This window comes from Puma concolor, chromosome E1 (assembly GCF_028749965.1).
Source record: "Puma concolor isolate L17-30 chromosome E1, mPumCon1.1.hap2, whole genome shotgun sequence".
Taxonomy (NCBI): domain Eukaryota; kingdom Metazoa; phylum Chordata; class Mammalia; order Carnivora; family Felidae; genus Puma; species Puma concolor.
Window position 1 is genome coordinate 37,764,326 of NC_141680.1, and position 22,158 is coordinate 37,786,483.

Sequence of the window (22,158 nt, forward strand, 5' to 3'; positions counted from 1 at the left end):
TCAGTCAATGCAGAGGGGGCACCAGGGGGCTGGCGTAGGGGCCACCTCACGAGGACGGAAAAGACGGGGACAGACTGCTGCCAGCGGCAGCGGGGGGGGGGGGCTCAATAATGAGCAGGAGCCTTTAACTCCCTCCTCTCTGGCCCCCCAGCCCTGCGGGGCAATCACCAGGAGGTCATCAGAGTTTTATTCAAAGTTGGCACTCAATGCTGCATGGAGGGGTGGGTCTTCTGTGGACAAGATCACCAAAGTCCTTGGCTTCCGGTTCTTTCCTGTCTGCGGCAGGCCTTCGGATACATCCCTTCTCTCCCCAGGACCCCTTCCCACCACCGAAAGGAGGGGGAAGGGGCGGGCACAGCTCACAGGTGGGCAGGCCGGGTCCCGCCTTGACTCTGGAGCTGACTTTGCACTGGAGCTCAAGGGGCGCGCAGCGCAGTGCTCCGGGCAGGAGCTCAAAAAGCCCCAGAGTGTCAGCAGCTGGGCTCCACGTAGTTCCCTGGGAAGAATCCAGTCCCCTCCGAGCTGACGCCCTCACACCAGCCATCGGAGTAGCGGCGTGTGATGCAGATGACGGTGCCCTTAGAGAAGGAGAGTTCGTTGTCCTTCTGGCGGGTGTATGGGTACAGCGTCACCACTGCAGGGCGGAAGGAGAGGGTGTCGTGAGACGCGCCTCTTGCCTTACCATGGGGGGTGCAGGGGCCCCTGGACGGGATTCCAGGCAACGTCTAGGGGAGGCGGCTGCAGGGAGTGGGATGGGGGGGGGGGAGTGTCTTCTCCAAAACTCTTGGGACCCCTCCCCAGCCCGATTAATATTCAGTGCCGGGCCAGCTGCCTGTCTGTCCAGATTGGTTCACCACTCCTGGGTGAACGTTCGGTCAGCTCATCAGAAAATAGGGTCTGTGTGTGTGTGTGTGTGTGTGTGTGTGTGTGTGTAGCAGGCTCACACCCTTGAAGATTCTAGAGTATTGGGGGGGGGGGATCCCTAGTCCCGGGAGTCAGGTACCTTTCTCCAGGTATGCAGCAGGGACCCAGCTAGGCTCCTCTGGCCCGAAGCCTGGTGGGGGCAGATGTGGCAGTCCCAGCTCATGGACGTCCAGGGGTGGAGGAGGGGGCAGGTCCAGGGGCAGCTCTGGTGCTGGGAGGGGAAAGCAGAGAGCCTGCAAATATGCACCGGGAACCCCCTCCACTGGCCCCAGAAAACCTCACTGTTCGGAAGCAAGGCTCCAGTATCTACCCATTTGAGGTCGTCTTTCTCCAGCCTTCCACCACCACGGTCCCCCCACCGGGTCTCTAGAATGCAGTAGGCGCTCAGCAAACACAAAAATACTGAGCAGTGTAGCTCTGCCACTGAGCTGGGTGACCCTGGGGCAAGCGACTTAACTTAACCTGTCAGCCCCGACTGCATCTGTTAAGTCAGAGTGTGAACACCCTCGTAGGGCTGTTAAGATCAAGCGAGAAAATGGAGGGGAAGCTTGAACACAGAGCCCGGTAGAAAGCAGGCGCTGAGTTGAGGCGAGCCAATTCCATGCAGGGGGATAGGGGTGGGGTGGGGTGGGGTGTTAGGAGGTGAGAAGAGACCCCCCCACCCCCACCCCGCCCCCGACAGTGGAGCCAGGAGAGGGCGGGGCTCCTTACCCAGCAGGGGCAGGGACACTTCCTCCAGCGGAGGGGGCGGCAGGAAGACTTCGGTGGTGGCCGGTGGAGGAGGTGGAGCCACGGGGTTCGGGAGAGGTGGGGGTGGGGGTGCTGCCTGCCCCTTGGTCGCGGACACCCCACCCACACCTTCGGCGCTGCTGAAGTCCAGAGAAAGCGGAGCTCGGCTAGGTTGGGGGACACCTGCCCTAACAGCATCCCCCAGCTGGCCCCGCCCCTCCAGTCGTTAGCCGGGGGGCCTGTGATGAGAGTCCTCTGGACCCTAGTAGTCCCCCTGACAACCGGTAGGGGGCCCCCTCAACCCCCTCACTTGGACTTGTGGGGCTCACCCTGCAGAGGCCAGGGAAGAGGCAGACGAGGCGGTGGAGAGCTTGCCGTCGGGCACCACCGGGAGCTGCACCGGCTCCGGGATCCGCGGTGGCCTCCTGGCGGCGGAGGGGAGGGGTGCCGTCAGGGGAGCCGGGAAGGCTTCCGGGGAGAGCGGGGGTCGGGTGCGGGGAGGAGGAGGAGGCAGCTGGCGGAGGAGGAAGTTTGAGGATGGCGAGGCCTCACCCCAGGGTGGCGGAGGCGGGCGTCGCAGGCGCCTTGATGCTCTTTCGAGAGAGGGTCCCCGTGCGCGACAGCTGCGTGCTCAGATCCTGCGGGGGGGAGGGGGGGAGGAGGAAGCAGGGGACAGAGCTGACGTCTATGGGAACCCCTCCCCAGTACCCTCCCTGGTCCCAGAAAGGAAATGAGGGAGAGGCACCGAGAACTGGGAGGGAGAGCGCCTTCACAGCAAGTTCCCACTTCCACTTCCCAGCCCCCTCTCCCACCCCCCCCCCACCCCCGCCCCTCACGCCCCGCTCGCTGTTGCCTGGGCCCCAGGCCTCTAGTCGGGGCCACAGGCCCGACGGAAGCCTGAGCAGACGCGGTCTGACGGCCACTTCCTCCAACCAGCTTAGCATCCGCACCTCGCACCTCGCTCCCCAAAGCATCTCCGTGGCCAGCTTGGTGGTCTCTAATTCTGATAGATCCTAACCCGGCAGGCGGGCGCGCGGGGCTCAGGAGGTGGGGTGGGGGCGGAGGGGACCATCACACTTAGCAATGTCCCACCCGTCATTTGGATGGGCCTGCAGAGCTGGCTTTGGGCGGCTCAGGACAGAGAGGGGCAGGGCGTTTAAAGTGCACACAGGGCAAGGGCGAGCCCACACGTTACTGGTGGGGTGTCGCCAAGTCCGCGGACCTGGGGAACGCTGCCCTCTGCTGTACGCCGCGAGGCACGAGACAAAAAGGACCCGAGCTGAGGCGCAAAGAAAGAATCGAAGCTGGACAATGAGGAGAACTCACCGGTGGGGAGGCCTGGTGGCTGGAGGAGGGAGTGCCGTCTCCCCTTTTGGGGGAGACGGGCCGTTAAGGGTGTTAAGAGGTCCTTTAGATCCAGGGGAGCCTTAAGCTAGCCTGGCATGTTGACGAAATAGACCGTGTGTGTTCTCCCCCCTCTCAGGAGATGAGCCGAGCAGAAAATGTCAGTGGCCGTGCTCCCCTGGCTTCACAGGTCCCCTCTGAGTGGCCGCATGCATCCCCTCCCCTTCCCACCCCCACAGCAGCCCCCCGGGTGAGTGCTCGGCGGCGGTGACCTCAAACCTCCAGACAGAGGAAGTTGCTGTTCTCTGTGTGTGGCTGGGGAACGATTCTCATGCACGCCCCTGACATCCTCCCTTCCCCTCTTCCCCTTCACACCCACCCAGCCCCCACGGAAGGGGGTTGCTCAGACCCCACCCTCAGCAGACCATCTGGGGACAGGGTTAAAGGCCGGCCATGGAGGGAGGGGCCGGGAAGGAGCCGGGGGGGGGGGGCTCGGAGAGTAGGGGTCCATCTAAGGTGATGGCTTCAGAGAGTGAGGGGAAGAAAGGGCTGCAGGTTGGGGCAAGAACATGGTCGTGGAAGAGAACTGGGGGCCCGGGGAGAAGGGAGACACGGAACAGGAGAGGGTGGGTTGTGGGGACGAGGAGGGGCCCTCTCTCTACCTTGATCCCATGGCCAATGTCATCCAGGCAGCCGAAGTTGAGAGGTCTCCGGTAGTAGGGCGTGAGGGGAGGGAGGCTGTCGGGGGCGATGACTTTCTGGCCAGGGGGCAGCCGCTGGACAGTGGCTAACGTGCCGATCTCCCTTCGGGCCACCTTCTCCATATGCATACTCACCATCTGCCACGACAGGGGTTGAGGTGACAGAGGGGGGAGGTGGCCTCTGCCCCAGTGCCCTTCCTCTTAAGGGAGGAGGCGGATAGAGACTTGGGGTGGGGGTGGGGACCATGGGAGGCCGAGAGATCCAGAGAATGAGTACATTTTCTCCCCACCCAGGCCACGCAGCATTTGGAAAAAGAGTTGCCAGGGGAAGAAGGAGCCACTTCGGAGAGACTTCCTGCTGGAAGAGCATGAGGGTTATTATTAGCTGGAGCAGGATCCAGCGGAAAAGAGAAAACCCGGCCTCCCTGCAGATGCTGGGAAGAGGCCAGAGCCCCGGGTTGGCTCGGTAGCAGAGGTGGACGGTGTGGACCATGTGGAGGGGGCGGAGAATCGAGGCTGTATCAGCTGACTCTCTTGGGGGGACGGATAAGTGAATTCGCTTCCTCTTGGAACGTTCTGTGGGGCAACTCACAGCATCCAGAGGGTGGGAACTCTGGTCCGCGGTGGGGGGGGGGGAGAGGAAAAGACACACCCCGCCGTGAACACGTGGGTGATGGGCCAGCCAGGCTGATGTGCGAGTGGATCTGAGCGTGTTGTTGATGGGGCAATTCCTCTGCCAGGGATCCAGGAAGGAAGGAGGAGGGTGAGTGTGCTAGATGGGCGGGGGGGGGCCACTGTCTCTCGGTGGCATTGTCTTCAGGGCTGAAGACGGCCTTGCCCAGCAAACACTTCGGGTCTAGGACAGCTTAGCCCGTTACCACCCCGGGGTTCAGATGCAAACAAGGCCCCTCTTCCTCTTTCTTGTCCTGTACGGCCAACCGGGGTTGGTCAGGCCTGCTGCCTACGGCGCCGGCGAGAGTTCAGAGCAGGAAAAAAGCTCTGCCTTCAAGGAGTTCCTAGTCTGAGAGGGCAGCAAGTCCCAGCACGGAGACATAACCAGAGAGGAGGAGGCTCAAAATGCTTGGGAAGCGCCAGGCTTCTGTGGTGGAGGCAGGCATTTGGAGGAAGGCGAGAAAGAGCATTCGCCGGAGGAAGTGGCCGAGCAGGGGGCGCTGCAGAATGGGGGGCCGGTGCAAGAGGCCCTCCCACACGCCCCTTACCTGGCCCAGCGTGTTCACACGGGCTTCGACCTGCCGCAGGGAGGCCGCCTGTAGGTCCAGCATCCGTAGAGTGTGTCCGGCCAGGTTGCCTACTTGATAGGCCACACTGGCCAGAGCCTGGGTGGTGAAGGCCATGGTCTCCTCCAGCGCCCTCCGCTTGTCTGTGGCCTGAAACACACACGGCCCTGGTCTGAAGCCAGCCCAAGGATTCCGCTGGATCCTTGGCTGGGCGGGTAGGGTGGGAGAGGGTGGAGGGAATGTGGGGGCTGAACTTTCTTTCTTTTTGAAAGAGAGAGAGAGACAGAATGTGAGAGACGGGGAGGGGCAGAGAGAGAGGGAGACACAGAATCCGAAGCAGGCTCCAGGCTCCGAGCTGTCAGCCCAGAGCCCGACGCGGGGCTCGAACCCACAAACCGTAGGATCATGACCTGAGCCGAAGTGGGAAGCTTAACCGACTGAGCCACCCGGGTGCCCCAATCCCAGCCCTTCTAACCAGAAGCCCTGGAAATGCGGCCAATGAGTCTGTGCCTTTAAAAGCTCCCCAGGTGACTCTCGGGTTTCTTGTCTTTCTCCAGTCTGTGGGGTGGTGTTTGGGAACCAATGACCTAGTCCATTTTATAGACAAGGAAACTGAGGCCCAGAGACGAGTGACTTCATTCATTCATTCCCTCAGCGTATTGGGAACAATACACTGATAATCCGGTAAATCCAGACTTCCAATCATGGCCTATATAGGGCCCCACAGGGTGGGCTCTGCTTTTCTGTCCCCCCTCATCCCTTGCCACCCCCTCTCACGCACCCCCCCACTCCATGCACATTGGCCATTAGGTTCCTGTTCCTGATCAAGCTAAGATTGTTTCTACCTCAGGGCCTTTGCACTTACTGTACTTATTTCCAGGACCCTTATTGTTAAGTCTCAGCTCCTTAGAGACATATTTTGTTACCACCTTAAGATTCTCCTAGCCTATTTCTGTATTGGCTCTCTTCCGTGTTTCTCCTGTAGCCTTGTCCTCATAGCACTTAGCACTGTCAGAAATGATTGATCTATTTACTTTATTACCTAGCTCCCCCTCCCATCCGCCCTCCCATATACTAACACGTAAGCACGGTGAAGGCAGAGAGCCTGTCTGTTTTATTCTGTACCCTACCCCGGAACAGTGCCCAACACACAGACAAGATTTAATAAATACGCGTTTGTGAGTTAAGTAATGAATTGACTGTGACCCCAAACACTTTCTGGGCATCTCCTTAGTGCATGGCAGGCGCTGTGCCAGGTGCTGGCCGGAGTCACACTGCCAGTCAGCCGTGGAACGGTGGGCAGGGAATGGCCGAAGACAGAAGAGGGTTTTGCTTGTTTGTTTGTTTTGTCTTGCTTGTTTTGTTTTGTTTTCAGTGCCCCGTCAGACCACAGGGGGCTGGAGCAAAACTTCTCTGTTATTTGGTTCCCCACGCAGCTTCCTCATCTCAGGTCAGATCATGACACTGCTGTGATTTAGCCTGTCCCCCTCTCTAGGGGGTAGGGGTGAGTCCAGGGCAAGTCTGGGCCAGGCCCGAGCACTGACGGACAAGGCCGCACCATGCTGCCCCCTTGCTAAAGGCCCTTGCGTGCTCCTCAGGGCCCGTCGGCGGAGAGAAGGCGTAGAACCCATTAGAGCAGGACGCCTCCAGGGTGGCCTGAGCCAGGCTGGAGTCAAAGGGCAGGCCCAGATCCTTGTGGGCGGCCCTTCCCTGCCTTTCTGTTCCAGCAGCTAGATACTCATTTGCCCGGAGTTTATACCTCATCAGCGTATGTAACCAAGAGCCTTGAAAAGGCGAAGAAATCAACCTGAAATCAACCTGGGGTGTTTAAACCAGAACGATAGCAGGTCTAGTTTCTAGTTCAAGACCTTTCTTTAACAGGTGAGGACACAAAGGCCCAGAATGGGGCAATGACGACTCCTCCTTGGTCCCCACCCAGATTCCTCCCCCCAGGTCCCCTGCTAGGACCGATGTGTGGACCGGTTAGCCCAGATAGCACAGTGCCTGCTTGGGCCCAGCTCTGGGAGGCTGGGGCCTGGATACCTGCTGACCCCTGGTTTGGGCTTGGCCCACAGTCGGGCCTGCAGGTATGAGGGTGTGAGATCCACCTTCATGGCCCGCTGCTCATTCATGATGCAAATTACCTTGTCTGTAAACTCAGTGGACTCTGACCGAGAACTCTGCAGTTGACCCCAGCCTGCCCTCCCCCATTCCCCACGGGTTTCCTGACACCTGGTTGGGGCCTTGGGGCTGAGGGAGGGGGCGGTGGGGAGGCCCGAGGGCATGGGAACCAGGCCTGGTTTAAGAGCAGTTCTGAGGGGCGCCTGGGTGGCGCAGTCGGTTGAGCGTCCGACTTCAGCTCAGGCCACGATCTCACGGTCCGTGAGTTCGAGCCCCGCGTCAGGCTCTGGGCTGATGGCTCAGAGCCTGGAGCCTGCTTCCCATTCTGTGTCTCCTTCTCTCTCTGCCCCTCCCCCGTTCATGCTCTGTCTCTCTCTGTCTCAAAAATAAATAAATGTTGAAAAAAAAATTAAAAAAAAAAAAAAAAAAAAGAGCAGCTCTGAGAAGTTGCCCAAGCCCCTCATAGGCATTTGCTCCCCAGACCCAGATGCTCAAAGAGGCTGGGTAAGGTAACCAAGGTCCATTAGTTAGTGTTCTGCATGAAGGAAGCAGGGGTCCGGGGACTCTGACCTGGGTCAGGGCTCTCGATGCCCTCGGTATTTTTACAAGGGCCGCTTCACCTCGCTCGAATTGACTTTCATTATCTGCCTGTGCCTTTCATCGTTCCGATGAATGATGATGGCGGTGGTGATGACAGCAATGGTAATCGTTTCCATTTATCCCCCCGCTCTGTCCCCACTAAGGGCCAGGTGCCGGGCTACCTGCTTTGACCATGATCACAACTGAACCCGTGTGACCTTCCCGAAGAAAGGTGTGAGAATCAGAGGGTATCTTGCCACGGGTCTCGCCGCTGGTAGGCAGCGGAGTTAGAAATCGGACTCAGGTCGGGGCGCCTGGGTGGCTCAGGGGGTTAAGCGCCCAACTTCAGCTCAGGGCATGATCTTGCGGTTGGTGAGTTCGAGCCCCATGTCGGGCTCTGTGCTGACGGCTCAGAGCCTGGAGCCTGCTTCAGAGTCTGTGTCTCCCTCGCTCTCTGCCCCTCCCCCCACTCATGCTCTGTGTCTCTCTGTCTCTCAAAAATGAATAAACACTAAAAAAAAAAAAGAAAAGAAAAAAATCGGACTCGGGTCTCGGTGACCCCTAAATCCTCTGTGCGCGTGATGAATAGAAGCGAGAACCCATCTGAAAGGGCCTGGGGGTGCACAGAGGCTACTGAAGGAACGGACAGAACTCCTGCCCTCGTCCAGAAGAGAATGCCCTCCAGCACCACGAGAACCCGGCTGCCTTCCGAGCCACACGGTCCGTGTCCTCCACAAACGGGTCACTCAACATCTCCACAAACCGATTATTTCTCAGGGCCGCACATTCACCTAGAGGTTTGGGGATGGGCTCTGGAGTCAGAGTTCTGGGTTCGCATCCGGATTCGGCCACCGGCTTGGAGACCTCGGGAAAGCGAGCTCGGCTTTCTGAGGCTCAGCCTCCTGGCTGTAAAGTGACAGGCCCTCTCCCCTCTCAGGACGGTGGGGGGGGGGGGGGTGAGGACCCACAGAGGCCATGCGGACCACATGCCTGCGCAAAGGAAGGGTGCAGAGCGCTTTAACTGCTATTATCATCGACCCTCTTTAATCTGCCATTTTCTCATAAGCACTTGCTACTTTCATTATTTTTTTTTTTTTTCCCAACACTTCGACCGCGCCGGAAGGTCCCCTGGCCTTCCAGTGCGAATGAGCTGGCTTTGCCTCATAGGGCATGTCAGGGAAGGGGAAAGGGGGGAAGAAGAGAGCCCGGTTTCAGAAGTCAGGAGGCCGAGGCCGAGCTCTGTCACATCCGAGCTGGGTGACCCTGGACAAATCACCTTGCCTCCCTGAGCTGCTGGCTCTTCACCTACGAAAGAGGAATAACGCTACTTGTCTCATAAGGTGCTTACGAGCATTAATGAAAACACAGAGGTGCTCAGTCATTGCCAAGTTTCCCTCGCCCCTCTTCCCTCGATCCACGAATCTACGTTGAGGGTCTCGGAACAACTATACAATGTAGGGGACTGTTCTAAAACGCCACGATGGTCGTCTTTTGCCGGGAGACGGCTCCCAGCCATCACGTTGTCCTTCCCCTGCCTCTGCGTCAGACCCCGTCTCTTTAACCCAGCCTGGTCTTGAGGTCTGTCTCCTCTCACTCAGATATCAGGGAGAGGCTTCTCTCCCCCGTCTCTCTCAAGTTCACTGTTTGGAGAGTTCTGAGGTCTCACCTGGAGACAGCCTGCGAACGGAAGGACGATGACAGCATTTGCATGTGGACGAGGCTTTGGGCCTGTGGGTGCGAGCGGGACCCAGGAAGGAGACGAGTGGCCTGTCCCGGGGCGTCTCTGAGGCTCCCGGAGAGAGGAGGGACCTGGGGGGGGGGGGCGCGGGCTGGGTAGCACAGCACCAGGGCTGAAGTTTCAGGGGGCCTGGAAAGAAGCCGGGGCCTGGGGTGGAGTATTTCTGACGGGCCAGCACCTGTCAGAATGGCTCCCGTGGTCCTGCCTTGGAGGTGGGCTCCGGGCCCCTCGGGGCCTGTGCCCCGTCTGCCTACCTGCACATAGTTGTCCACGCAGTAATCGGCGACACGCAGCAGGGCGCTGTGGTTGCCCCGCAGGGCCTCCCGGCCCGTGGGGATCTCAAGTTCCTGCAGTTGCTGTAGCTCGGCCATGGCCCCCCAGCCTCTGGCTGGCTCCCCTGGGAGCCGGCCGGTTTTGCGCCTCACCCTGTCCTTGATTGGTCGCTCTCCCTCCCCCCCCCCCCCCCACCGCTTTTGGTTTCCTCTGCGTGAGAGACCCAAACCTGCTTGCAAAGGGCAGGCGGGCTCATTCCGGGACAAGAGGAAGTGAGTCCCTGTTCCCTGGGCCTGAGACTCTCTGCCCCCTGCCCAGAGGAAGGGGGAAGCCAGGGGCCCCTCTGGGAGCCCAGCCCCCCAATCCCTCCCAGCAGAGGAAGCCAAGGTCGGGGCGCTGTGATTGCTCCCTGGGCCTGGAGAGGAAACTGCTAGGCGGGTGGGGGGTGGGGGTGGGGTGGGAGACGGAGGAGGAAGGGGGCTGGCCTGCTCTGGGGGGATTGGGGAGTGGAGGTGGATTTTCCACTCATGGAAGGGGAGGAAAGGGCAGAGGGTGGGGGTTTCCTTGGGAAGCTCAGGGATGAGTCACCAAGGGCCTGGGGAGTGGAGGGTGGTGAGGCTATGGAGACCAGTCGTGCTGGGGGCCGTAGGGTGTTGAGCAACAGTGGAACACAGCCAGCACGAGAGGAGTCGGCTCAGACACCGGGAAGACACAGCCAGAGGCCCCCTGAGAAGCGTTCCCAAGCCTCTGAAGGCTTATGTGTGAGGGAGACCTGGGGCCCATGCCCTGTGCCTGATGGAGGTAAGACAAGATGACGCGGGAGAGACTCCGATTAGACAACAGGAAGGAGTTGGCTTTGAGAAGCACCAGGTGTAAGGTCCAGATTAGCCGGTGGATTTCAGGAAGCATCGGCGGACAGAGCGGCGAGCTGGTCTCAAGAGGTGCGTGCTTTCCATCCTGCGTGAACAGGGCGGTTGGACTGGAGGCCTGCAGGGCCCTGGCCTGCCCTTAAATTCTTAGCGCTCGCAGCTGGGGGTGGGGCTCGGCGTCTGGAGCCGGGGTGGGGGGAGTCAGGGTGGACTCCAGCCTCCTCCCGGCCCCTTTCAGCGCCCCTTGTGCCAACCCAGAGGGAGGAGAAGAAAAGGATCCCTCACTGGCCATATTGGTGTCTCCGGCATCTGCTTCTCGACAGGGTACCTTTGTCGTGGGACAGGTGTCGGCCTGAGCCGGAGCTCAGGATCTACGAAACAGCATAGCCCTTAGGTGGTTCTGGAAGGAAGCCGAGAGAAATATCAGGATGTGGGGCCCCGTGCTCAGCGATTGGAGAGGGAGACCCGCACTCAGGGCTCAGAGGGACACGTGAAGGCCAAGAAGCACGGACCCGGGCGTTAGAGGTGGCCGTGGCCCCAAGTGCTGGCAGGCACAGCCTCCTAAGTGAGGAGTCTGTTGTTTTCAGTAAGCAAAGGAAGGACTGGACGAGCTGGGAGGAACTTGTGAGGTGTCATCGCAGGGCTCCAGGGGGAGACACCACCGTTTCTTGGGAGAGGGACGTTAGGAGCTGGTCTAGGACTTGCTTCACTGAGAGGAAAAGGCTCAGAGGAGGCTCAGAGGGAGGGGAGGGGAGGGCTTGGGAGAGAAGGCATGGGGAGGGGAGTGTGTCGGGCCGGAGGGTGAGGACTGGTTGTAAGCCAGGAGGGTCACTAAGGGAGCAGGGCGGGTGCACGGGGCAGGGTATCTGCTCCAGGGGCAGTGAGGGCTTGGAGGCTCAGGCCAGTGGATGGGCTTAGAACCCTGAGCCCCTGATCAGCTTAGGCATCAGAGGTTTTGGCTTCCAGACCATCTGCTTTATCTGAAGACTTCCAGCCGATAAGCGGGGGGAAGCTCAAACACCGTCTTGTCTGAGTCGGGGACTTGAAGTCCACATTCTTTCCGGGCAGGTGAGAGGGGCTGAGGTTGCGCTGGGCTGGGCTTTAGTCTTAGAATTATTCAAGTGAGGCGCCTGGCAGGCCTTCCCGATGACCCTGTCGTGATGGTGCTGATTGCAGCCAACTCTCGTCATCATAATAAATGCGTTTATGATTCGTTATGCGCCAGCCAGAGCGTTAAAAATATTTGAGATGCGTTTATTTTCCTAGGACTCGCAAAAATCATACAAGGAGGGGGGTACCATCATTATACCCATTTTGCAGATGGGGAGGGGGTGGGAGGGAGTCTGGGGTGTGAATACGCAGGGCCTGAGGTGAGGGGCAGGGCAGGGAAGAGGGCTCACGGGGACTGCGATCCCAGCTGCGAAATCCTTTCCGGGACCCAGGTGTCCCGGGGGGCAGGATGGCCCAGGAGCTCAGCGAGAAGGACCTGTTGAAGATGAACGTTGAACAGCTCAAGAAAGAAGTGATGAACACAAGAGTTCCGGTAAGCCTCGTCTTCCCTCCCCTGCCCCTCTTCTCTTCTCTACCACAGCCCGGTCCTTCCGGAGCCGGGACCCCAGGAAGAAGGGACAGACGGTGGGGTGGATGGTGCAGGAGAGAAAGCACGCAGAGAGAGGCTGGGGGTCAGCCCCATGGAGGTGGCCAGGAGCGAGGCCCGTGGCCTGGCGGGCCTCCCCAGCTCCGGCCAGAGCCCCTCGGAGGCAAGAACTCCCCCCCCCAGCCCCTGCCTGTCCCTTTGGTCTTTTTCCTCTGCAGCCTCTGTCCCCACCCTGCCCAGGACCTGTTTTCTTGGACCGAGCGAATCATGGATCCCGACAGACAAACAAGGGCTCTAGGGCCACACTTTGTTTCCTCACAGATTTCCAAGACAGGAAAGGAAATCAAGGATTTTGTGGAGGCTGAAGCAGGAAATGACCCTCTTCTCAAAGGCGTCCCCGAGGACAAGAATCCCTTCAAGGAGAAAGGCGGTTGTGTGATAAGCTGACGGCCCTGGGGCCCCCTTGCCCTGAATGTCTGTCCCTCCCCAGCCCCACTCTCCACCAGGACGCGAGTGTCCCCGGATGCCCAGGGAGCCAGGCAGTTTTCACCGTCTCTGGGCCACAACATGAGTAAAGACACCTGGCCGTGCACTTGGGGGTCCGTTCCCCAACCCCTTCGACTCTCCCCTCCTCCACCTGCTGGGTCACTGCTGGTCCCACCTGGAGACCCTCTGAGGAGAGCCTCCTTGGCTCAGCAGCTGGCACCTGGCGCGGTGGGGGTCTGAAGAGCGTGCGACACCCTGAGACCTGAGATGGGAATCCTTAGAGACATCTGGGCCACCACAGGGCCGTCCTGTCTTCCCCTCCACTGTCTTCCGCAAACCGGCATTCCTATTCAGAGTAGTTTGGGTTGATCACGGCCGGAGTAGGGGGTGGGGGGGGGGGTCCTTCTTCTCCGTTGTGTGTCCGATCCCTTGGTCCTTCCCCTAGTCACTTTAGATCGCCCCAGAGGGGCCTGAGGACAAAAAGAGCCTGGCAACTCATGATGTCATGATTTCTTTCGTATTCCCTTTTTTATGTTTATTTATTTATTTATTTTGGAGAGAGAGAGAGAGAACAAGCAAGGGAGGGGCAGAGACAGAGACAGAGACAGAGACCCAGAATCCGAAGCAGGCTCCGAGCGGTCAGCCCAGAGCCCGATGCGGGGCTCGAACTCACGAACCTGTGAGATCACGGCCGGAGCACAAAGTCGGACACTTAACCGACTGAGCCACCCAGGCGCCCCTGTAGTTGAGGTTCTTTTTTTTTTTTTTTTAATTTTTTTTTTTCAACGTTTATTTATTTTTGGGACAGAGAGAGACAGAGCATGAACGGGGGAGGGGCAGAGAGAGAGGGAGACACAGAATCGGAAACAGGCTCCAGGCTCCAAGCCATCAGCCCAGAGCCCGACGCGGGGCTCGAACTCACCGACCGCGAGATCGTGACCTGGCTGAAGTCGGACGCTCAACCGACTGCGCCACCCAGGCGCCCCTGTAGTTGAGGTTCTTGAGTGTCTCTTCCGTGCTGGGCACGAGGGGGGAGGAATGACGACGCTCACGTGGCTCCTATTTTCATGGAGTTCAGCGGAGAAGGTGTGCAATTAGGCGCAACTGAGCGGGAGGGGACGTCAAGGGCGGTGTAGGGAGGGGCACAGCGCAGACACTCAGGCCTGTGGGCAAGGTCAGCGTGAACTGTTGCGGGCCGGTGGGCAGCGGGGCGGAACTGGGCAGACAGAGGCCCAAGAGGGAGAAGGGGGTCAAGCCTTCAAGAACCTTCTGCGCGCGCAGTCAAGAACCTTGTTCTTCACCCTCATTGCGGCAGAAGGCCTACGAAGGCATTAAGCAGCCAAGGGACAGGAAGTGACTCGCAGAAGGGAGGCTGGACCCCACGAAGGAGGATGCTGATTCCTGGGCCTTGTTAGCAAGGAGATTACGGTCTTAGGGAGCCACAGGCAGGCTCACATGACACAGGGCGCTCAGTGCAACGTGTGGGGGCAGCGGGGGGGGATGGATGAGGGGACCCAGAGGAGGACAGCCTAACCCAGCTGAATGAGTGAGTTGCATCCTGGGAGGGAAAACAGGGAAAGGCCTCTAGAAGGAGGTGATGGCCTCATGATGTCATGGTTTATCTCATATTCTTTTTTTTTTTTTTTATGTCTATTTATTTATTTTGGAGAGAGAGAACAAGCAAGGGAGGGGCAGAGAGAGAGAGAGACACACAGAGACAGAGACATAGAATCCGAAGGAGGGTCCAGCGGGGAACAAGAGAGGGGCCTAGAGCTTTGGAGTTCACGGCTAGAGACGTGGGCTTGGAGGTGAGCAGAGGGGTCTTGGTGTAACCCACCTTCGTCTGCCGGGGGCGGGTTGGCGGGTGTTTGCAGTTAGAAGAAAACCGGTGTTTGGCAAGATCGAAGGCGGGAAAGCACGGAGGCAGAGAGACGACGAAGGAGATGATCACTGGATCCGGGGCGTTGGCCGTCGTAGGTCTAGAGCGGGGAGATGGGGGTCGCTGAGTGGTGGCCGAGGGAGAGGGCGCTGTCGAGGAGGACGAGTCCCTGGCTTGGGAGACGACCAGATATGACCGAACGGTCACCCACGGGAAAACAAACCCAGCGTAACACAGTGATCCCGCCGGGGCTGCCCGCTCTCTTAGCACCCAGGGCCTGCTGGTGAGGTCATGGCCGCTGGTCAGAATCCAGGACCTCCTGGGAAGGGTCCACTGCTTTCCCCAGGCCATCCTGAAAATTCCCTCCCGACCCCACCTCGCCATTCTGCGATTCAGCCTCGAATAAATTCAGCCACTCGCAACACACCCGGCCTGGGAGAAGGAAAAGAGGGACGAGAAAGGGCAAAGACATAAATTCGAGAATTCTTTTTTTTTTTTTTAAGGCGGGGGGGGGGAGGGTGAACACTCCAGAAGGTTCTAGCGGTAGGAAAGGAAAAGCAGGTGGGGGCTACGGCGATAGGGCCACAGGCCCCGTGGCTGTGGCTTCCTTCTTCCACCCGCCCGGTCCTTGCTCTGCTACCTCCAGGCGGAATCTCACTGATTGGAGCCTTCGGTCGAGGGGTGACTCTAACCGTTATTCCTGGGGCGTTTGAACCCTGGACGGGGCTGTGCACAAAGCAGCAGCTTCTTCTGCGCACCTGCTGTCAGGGCACACTGCCCAGGTGCCCCGGGTGTGCTCTTGGCTCCTCTCACACCCGTCCCGTCCACCCCGAGGTGTGGGAGCAACCAGAAGATCCCTAAGCCATCCGCTCCGAGCCCCGCTTCCGTCTGTTTTCCGGATGCCACGAGGGGCCTCAAAGGGCCGAGGAGTTATCAGCGTCAAAGGAATTATTAGTTGGTGCCCTGGTGGCCGCATTCCTTCCCCGCATGCCCAAACCTTCACGAGGTCAGCGATGAGCATGATGATGAGCTGGGGGGGGGGGGGGCCTGGGTGTCATCTAAGCCCCCCCGTCCCCGCCTCAGTCCCGTAGATCCGGGGGTTTCACACCCATGAGAGAAAAGCCCCGTGCGTCGTGACTGGTTCACTTCAGAGCGCAAGCAGCCGTCTTGTGACGGCACCTCGTCTTTGCCAAGTGTCTCCCAGCTGGCACCAAGCCCGGGCTTCGCCGGACCCCTCCTTCGCTTTATAAAGCCGGCAGGGTCCAGAGAACGGACAGACGGACACACGGTGAGATCAGCAAATCCTGAGAGCATTCGCTCCTTGCCTGAGATTTACAGAACACTTGCACGGATGGTACAGAAGGTTCCCGTGTCCCCCTCCCCCAGCTCCGCCTGATGTTAGCATCTTCCAGAGCCACCGCACGTGCAACACAGCCTCTGTTCCTGCCTCTCTGGCTGCTTTGTTTCATGAGCCCCCGTCGGCCCAGGGGTCCCCCCGTCTGTGGGGTTATAAAGAGCCTTGATTGCTCCCCAGGAATCAGAGAGGAAGGAGTTTCCTTTCCCTGCTGATTTTTGGGCCACTCTGAGAAGGGCGGTTCCCAGAGAAAGGGGAACCACGGGGATCCAGGTACGCAGACCTGCTTAGGACCTGAACTGAGGGATCGGAGTAAGAACGGAGAGGAGGTGATGAATTGGAATGATACTCGGGAGGTAACGTTTTCAGGGCTTGGAGGTCGCTCGACTCCCAGCAGGACGGCCAGGTAACTTTCACGGATGACCTCAAATTTCTTTCTGGGATGACTGAGCGAGCGAATGGTGGTGTCACCAGTGGGAACGCCCTTCTCACCAAATGATTCTAGGTGATTCCCCTCGGCTTCTCCTCCCTCCCCTCGTACCCTGTTGAGAACCACTGGGAGGTGGCGGCTGATTCTATGGAAAGAGGAGGTGAGTCCGTGCGGGATGGCTGCGTGGGGCAGGATGGGAAGAGGCCAACGATGGAGCTTGGAGAACATCAGCGACTCAGGAGGAGGAAGGGCCATGAAAAGGACCAAGGTGCGAGGAGGCCAAGCACAGAGCGGGCCACTGAAGTTCGGATGACCCTGAGCAGTAAAATGACACCAAGTCAGGAAAAGGGAGGCAGAGAGGGACTCGGACTCCTGATTTCCTGGTCAATGAATGTCAAGCTGAAGAATTCTTAAATTCTCTGTCTTCTTCCTTCCATAGTCCATGTTCACCAGAGACTCCCAGGGTGGGATCCCCAGGCCTTAGAAGCAGGGGGGGTGGGGTGGGGAGCAGAGTTTAACATAGGGTTCAAAATAGCACCCTCACCGTCCTCCTCCTCCACCATCTCTGAGGTTAGAAGCTGGGGGAAGGGAGGCGACTCTGAAGTCGTTTCTCAACATCCCCTGGGCCCCTCTGGCTTTCCTATTCCCTGGTTGGATTTCACTGACCTTTGTGTCCACATTTACTCCCCGGCCTGTTCCTTTTCATGTCACACTCTCCTCCTCAGTGTCTCCACTCAGCTTTCAAGCACCCTGAGGGCAGAAGTCAAGTCTTTGCCTTTTGTATTCCCGGCACCCTGAACATCGTAGGCACACAACAATGGGTGTTAAATGACCACGTGTGTCCCGGCATTTAGAGACTTTCTAGGGGCCAGGCATTGTGAGAAGTGTTGGAGACACATCATGCCACGTGCAAACCAGTAGCCAAAGACGGTAATAAACCGATCGCCCTGGGAATCTAGCACAAGGGGGAGGCCAGGCTAGGCACAGGCCTGGCTTCCCTGGTGGCCCTGGTCTCTGCCCGCTCCTGGTCCCTCTGGTCAAGGACAACATACTACAGTCACTACTTTCTGAAAAACGCTGCTTCTGGGGGCCCTTCGTGGGAATAAAATCCTTGCAAAGGGCTCCTCAGACTGTTGGAGGAGAGAGAGGCTCCGAGAAGGAAATGGGGAGAGGCTCTCAGAAAATCTGGAAGGACAGAGGGGGCTGGGGCGGGGCTGGGGAGCTGGTGTTTTACTAAGCGTAGGTTAAGAGCCATTAGTGAGTTGTGAAATCAACTTAGCAGGTGGAGACCCACTTTTAGAAACCTTCCCACACCTCCAGGTGACAAAGACCTTCGAACGCGCCCGGGAGACTACCACGCATGAGAAGCTCAGAATTTCTCAAGCCTGTTCCGTGGATGAACAGCTCAAATTGTTAGAAACTTCTTCCTCTTGTCCCTCTAACTTCCACCCACACGTTCTCGTTCTCCGCCTCTATTGCTACCCTCCAAGTTTTGTTTTCCTCCCCATATAAGCCTGTGTTCTTTGCTCAAGGATCTGAGCTTCCGGAATCCTCACTATTCTGACAGTCTTTCTAGCAGTTACTATTATAGAGCCTGTCTTGGCTCAGAAGCAGAGAAGAGGGCTTTTGCTTACTATTTTACTAGTTCTTGCCACACTGCTATGCAAAAGGCACCGTTGTCCCTTTTCCTTTACAAGTGAGGCTCCGAATCTTTTTTCCCAGATAACTGACATGTAATCGACATCTATGATTGTATACGTTTAAGGTGTACGACATCATGATTTGTTATCATTATGGATTGTGAGATGGCTACCTCAGTAAGCTTCATTAACACATCCATCACCTCACAGAGTTACAACTTCAGAGGATTTGAAATGCTTACGCAAATGCACTCAGCCAATTAGTGGCAGGGGGAAATTCATCAATGTCTTCATGCAATGCCTAGAATTGAACCTGATCCTCTGAATGCCCTCGGGCTGGCTCAGTGGGGAGGATCGCTCTCGTGACGCCTCAAGCTCCCAGTCTGTGGACAGACTTTGGTATTTTTATTTATTTTTAATTTTTTTTTAACGTTTATTTATTATTGAGAGACAGAGAGACAGAGCATGAGCATGGGACGGGGGGTGGGGGCAGAGAGAGGAGGAGACGGAATCGGAAGCAGGCTCCAGGCTCTGAGCTGTCAGCCGGCCCAGAGCCCGATGCGGGGCTATCATGACCCAAGCCGAAGTCCGACGCTTAACCGACTGAGCCACCCAGGCGCCCCTGTGGGCAAACTCTTGATCTCAGATTCCCCTCATCCATGACCAGGGCAGAAACACGTCTCTAGATAAGTACTTTTTTGACTTTTTTTTTTTTTCAAGTTTGTTTATTTAGTGTGTGTGAGTGAAAGTGAGCAGGGGAGGGGCAGCGAGAGAGGGAGAGAATCCCAAGCAGGTGCCATGCTGTGAGCCCAGATCCCCACGTGGGATTTGAGCTCACGAACCATGAACTCATAACCTGAGCCGAAATCAAGAGTCAGACACTTTAACCTACTGAGCCACCCAGGTACCCCCTTTTTTTTTTTTGACTTTTTAAATGTCAAAATACAATACACATTCAGAACAATGAATAACTTAATGTGCATTTTAACAGATTTTTGTAGCGAACAGGCCGTGTAACCTCCGCCCGGGACAAGAAATAGAATAATAGCAGTACCAGGGCACCTGGCTGACTCAGCTGGTAGAGCGTGTGACTCTTAATCTTGGGATCATAAGTTCAAGCCCCACACCGGGCATAGAGATTACTTAAAATAATAAAATAATAATAATAAAATAATAATAATAATAATAATAATAATAATACCAGTAGCCCCAGAAGACTGTTGCTGGCCCCTTTCCAATCATGGCCCTCTCTCTTCCCCAGGGGTATCCTCACTTACGGGGGAATTTTTGCTTTGCTTAATCGTTTTCCCATCTAAGTTTGCAACTCTAAACAATATATGGTAGTTATGTTTTACCTGTTTAGCACCTTTTTTTAATGGAGTCCTACATGACTTATTCTTTTAGATCGGCCTTCTTTCGCTCCATACTTTTTTTTTTTTTTTAAGACTCATCCATTTTGGGGGCGCCTGGGTGGCTCAGTCGGTTGAGCGTCCGACTTCGGCTCAGGTCATGATCTCACGGTCCGTGGGTTCGAGCCCCGCGTCCGGCTCTGTGCTGACAGCTCAGAGCCTGGAGCCTGTTTCAGATTCTGTGTCTCCCTCTTTCTCTGACCCTCCCCTGTTCATGCTCTCTCTCTGTCTCAAAAATAAATAAATGTTAAAATTAAAAAAAAAAAAAGACTCATCCATTTTGTTGCTGGATAATATTCCATTGTACGGCCTGTCAATTACTTACCCATTCTACTGCCGGACATTTGCGTTCTTTCCAATTTTTCGCTATCATGTTGCCCAAACGCTCTTATACACGTTTCCAAGTACACAAATGCGCCCATTTCGGTGGAGGTATGTCCAAGACTGAAATTGCTCGATCACAGGATATTGGAGTATCTTCAGTGTCAGTAGCTAAGGCCAAGTTAGTTTCTACCGGTTTACATTTCTCTGAGGGTTCACATTCCCTATCCTTACTAATATTCAGCATTGTCATTCGGGTGAGTGCGTAATGGTATCTCGTGGAGCTTTTAATCTGAATTTTCCTGATGATTAATGATGCTTTGCAGCTTTTCATATGTATATATATATATATATATATATATATATATATTAGTATTTTGTTATTTTTTTCATATATTTTTCATATATATTAGTGAAATTTTTTTTCATATATTTTTCATATATATATATATATATTAGTATTTTGTTACTTTTTTTAAGATTTTATTTTTAAGTAATCTCTACACCCAACTTGGGGCTCCAGCTCACCACCCCAAGGTCAAGAGTTACATGCTTTACCGACTGAGCCAGCCAGGAGCCCCTATAACAGTTCTTTTGGCTTTCCTTTTTTTTTAAGTTTTTATTTATTTTTGAAGGAGAGAGAGAGAGACAGAGCATGAGTGGGGGAGGAGCAGAGAGAGAGAGGGAGACACAGAATCCGAAGCAGGCTCCAGGCTCTGAGCTGTCAGCACAGAGCCTGACGCGGGGCTCGATCCCACGAACCGCGAGACCACCATCTGAGCCGAAGGCGGACGCTTTACCGACTGAGCCACCCAGGTGCCCCTGGCTTTCCTTTTTTTGTGATGTGCCAGTTCAAGTATTTTGCTCTTTTTCTATTAGGTTGTTTGTGTTTCTTCTTACCGATTTTTTTTCATTTTATGTCCTTATTACAACAAGTTCTTTAAATAATTTAGATACAATTTCCTTGCCAGTTATGCATCACAAAGAGTCATACATGAGGGGGTCCTACAAGATCTTTTCTTATCCTGTGCTTTACCTTTTCAATTTCTTATTGGGGTCTTTTGATAGGGAGAACATAGAGCATCATATTAATATGGTGACATATATTAAGCTTTTAGAAATATTTGTGTCTTGTTTAAGAGGACTTTCCCTACCCTAAGGTTATGAAGATAGTCTATGTTCTCTTCCAAAAGCTTGACTGCTTTTCCTCTCCCGTTAAGGTCTATGAGTCACCTGGAATGTATTGATGTGTTTAGTGTAAGTTGGGAGGAATTTGATTTCATTATTTTTCCATGTGGACGCCCGATTCTCCCGGAATCATTTATTGAAACGTAGATTCTTTTCCCTGCTGCTCTGTTGTCCTACCTCTGTCTTGAATCACTTGTCCAAGTACGTGTGGGGCTGTATCTGGGCCCTTTATTCTGTTCCACTGGGATGCTGGTCTCTCCTGCACCTGTACCACGCTATCTTAATTCCTACAGTTTACAGTTGATGATAATAAGTTTTAATATCTGGTAGAGTAAGCCCTCCCACCTCTCATACCTAGGTATTTTTGAGGCCGGGATCGCTCATACACACAAATCCATTCAAACGTTTATGGAGCGTGCGGGAGGGGTGGGGAGGAGAGGTGCTCAGGGCAGCGAGCAGGGCAAGGATCCTCTGTTTCCATGGCACCCTCCCAAGGGGCGGCCACGTACAGCCACAGTGCCAATCACCCTGTAGGGAGATCACAAATGCGTCATTGGGCCCCGTCGTCTCTCATCCCAGAGGGCCCCGCAGCTCTCAAAACCCAGATACAATTCGAAGCAGACAACACTCCAGGCGCGTCTCTTCCCTTCCATCCCGGAGGCACACCCTTTCCTGCAAATCCCGCGCGTCTGGCCGGCGCCCAAAACACCGATCCTGGACAGATTCGCCAACAGACGTGCTCAGTCCTGTTGGTTGAGGTTCTAACCGTCTGAGGAAGAAACACCCCATCCATATGGGGAGAAACCGCCGGCGGAGATCCTCTGACCCGCTGGCACGGCCTGATGAACAAACACGGACAACTTCACTGCCTGAGTAACAGACAACCAATCAGACCCGCTTCACTCTGTGACCGACTCCCAGGCGGACTGGCCCCAAACACACACCCTACTTCCCAGACCGTTACTGCTTCCCGCGTCCCTTGCCACCGCCCGGCATTTCATTCCAGGTTTACAAAGCAGTGATTGAGCGCACACTGCACATTAGCCGATAGGAAGAAGGATTCCCAGCAGCTTTGGCTGGGGGGGTGGGGGTGGGGTGTCCCCCTAGACCCACAGGCTGCCGCCCGAAGCAGGCTCCCAGGGTCCCTCGGGTTTCCCCGCCGTCCCCTCCGGGGTAAAGGCACATTCGATCACCACCACCACCACCACTTTTCCGCCCGGACTCTCACGCATGCGCACTGCGACCCTCAGGCCGGCAGTGAAACGAGAGGGGGAGGGACCCTAAACCGCGATCCCCTAGGTCACTGGGGTAGCGACCCCGCCCGAGGTGGCCGCCGGC

At 56.3% G+C, this 22,158-nt stretch overlaps 2 protein-coding genes and 2 long non-coding RNA genes across 8 annotated transcripts; 2 read left to right on the forward strand and 2 right to left on the reverse strand.

The window, feature by feature from the left end:
* Positions 1-123: 123 nt before the first annotated feature.
* Positions 124-9,826, reverse strand: ABI3 (ABI family member 3). Of its 2 annotated transcripts, none has more exons than XM_086687047.1 (8): positions 9,629-9,826; positions 4,919-5,086; positions 3,660-3,836; positions 2,206-2,291; positions 1,983-2,078; positions 1,636-1,790; positions 1,004-1,135; positions 124-634 (listed from the first exon to the last, which is right to left on the reverse strand). In XM_086687047.1, exons 1-8 carry the CDS (start codon positions 9,743-9,745, stop codon positions 471-473), a joined length of 1,095 nt encoding a protein of 364 aa, XP_086543173.1. In that variant the 5' UTR covers positions 9,746-9,826; the 3' UTR covers positions 124-470. The 2 variants fall into 2 exon arrangements, with proteins under 2 accessions (XP_086543173.1, XP_086543172.1); XM_086687046.1 differs by having other exon boundaries at positions 1,636-1,793; positions 9,629-9,823.
* A 37-nt stretch (positions 9,827-9,863) lies between these two features.
* LOC147574292 (uncharacterized) lies at positions 9,864-11,740 on the forward strand. 3 transcript variants are annotated; one of them, XR_015244088.1, is made up of 3 exons: positions 9,864-10,034; positions 10,297-10,448; positions 11,483-11,740. It is a non-coding gene; the product is annotated as an uncharacterized LOC147574292 (long non-coding RNA). The 3 variants fall into 3 exon arrangements; XR_015244089.1 differs by lacking the exon at positions 11,483-11,740 and adding an exon at positions 11,104-11,188 and having other exon boundaries at positions 10,297-10,588; XR_015244090.1 differs by lacking the exon at positions 9,864-10,034 and having other exon boundaries at positions 10,129-10,588.
* A 181-nt stretch (positions 11,741-11,921) lies between these two features.
* Positions 11,922-13,100, forward strand: GNGT2 (G protein subunit gamma transducin 2). The gene is made up of 2 exons (XM_086687064.1): positions 11,922-12,059; positions 12,435-13,100. Exons 1-2 carry the CDS (start codon positions 11,976-11,978, stop codon positions 12,558-12,560), a joined length of 210 nt encoding a protein of 69 aa, XP_086543190.1. The 5' UTR covers positions 11,922-11,975; the 3' UTR covers positions 12,561-13,100.
* Positions 13,101-15,997: 2,897 nt separating this feature from the next.
* On the reverse strand, positions 15,998-22,156 carry LOC147574293 (uncharacterized). Of its 2 annotated transcripts, none has more exons than XR_015244093.1 (3): positions 20,998-22,156; positions 16,929-17,012; positions 15,998-16,577 (listed from the first exon to the last, which is right to left on the reverse strand). It is a non-coding gene; the product is annotated as an uncharacterized LOC147574293 (long non-coding RNA). The 2 variants fall into 2 exon arrangements; XR_015244092.1 differs by having other exon boundaries at positions 15,998-16,741.
* Between the last annotated feature and the right edge of the window lie 2 nt (positions 22,157-22,158).

Excerpts from the sequence above, each read along its gene's own strand:
- GNGT2 (XM_086687064.1), top strand. The coding sequence starts at position 11,976 with ATGGCCCAGGAGCTCAGCGAGAAGGACCTGTTGAAGATGAACGTTGAA. Across the intron at positions 12,060-12,434 it reads TGATGAACACAAGAGTTCCG|ATTTCCAAGACAGGAAAGGA; the intron begins GTAAGCCTCGTC and ends GTTTCCTCACAG.
- ABI3 (XM_086687046.1), bottom strand. The coding sequence starts at position 9,745 with ATGGCCGAGCTACAGCAACTGCAGGAACTTGAGATCCCCACGGGCCGG. Across the intron at positions 3,837-4,918 it reads GTGTGAACACGCTGGGCCAG|ATGGTGAGTATGCATATGGA; the intron begins GTAAGGGGCGTG and ends CTGTCGTGGCAG. Across the intron at positions 2,079-2,205 it reads CCCGCCTCCGCCACCCTGGG|GAGGCCACCGCGGATCCCGG; the intron begins GTGAGGCCTCGC and ends CTCCGCCGCCAG.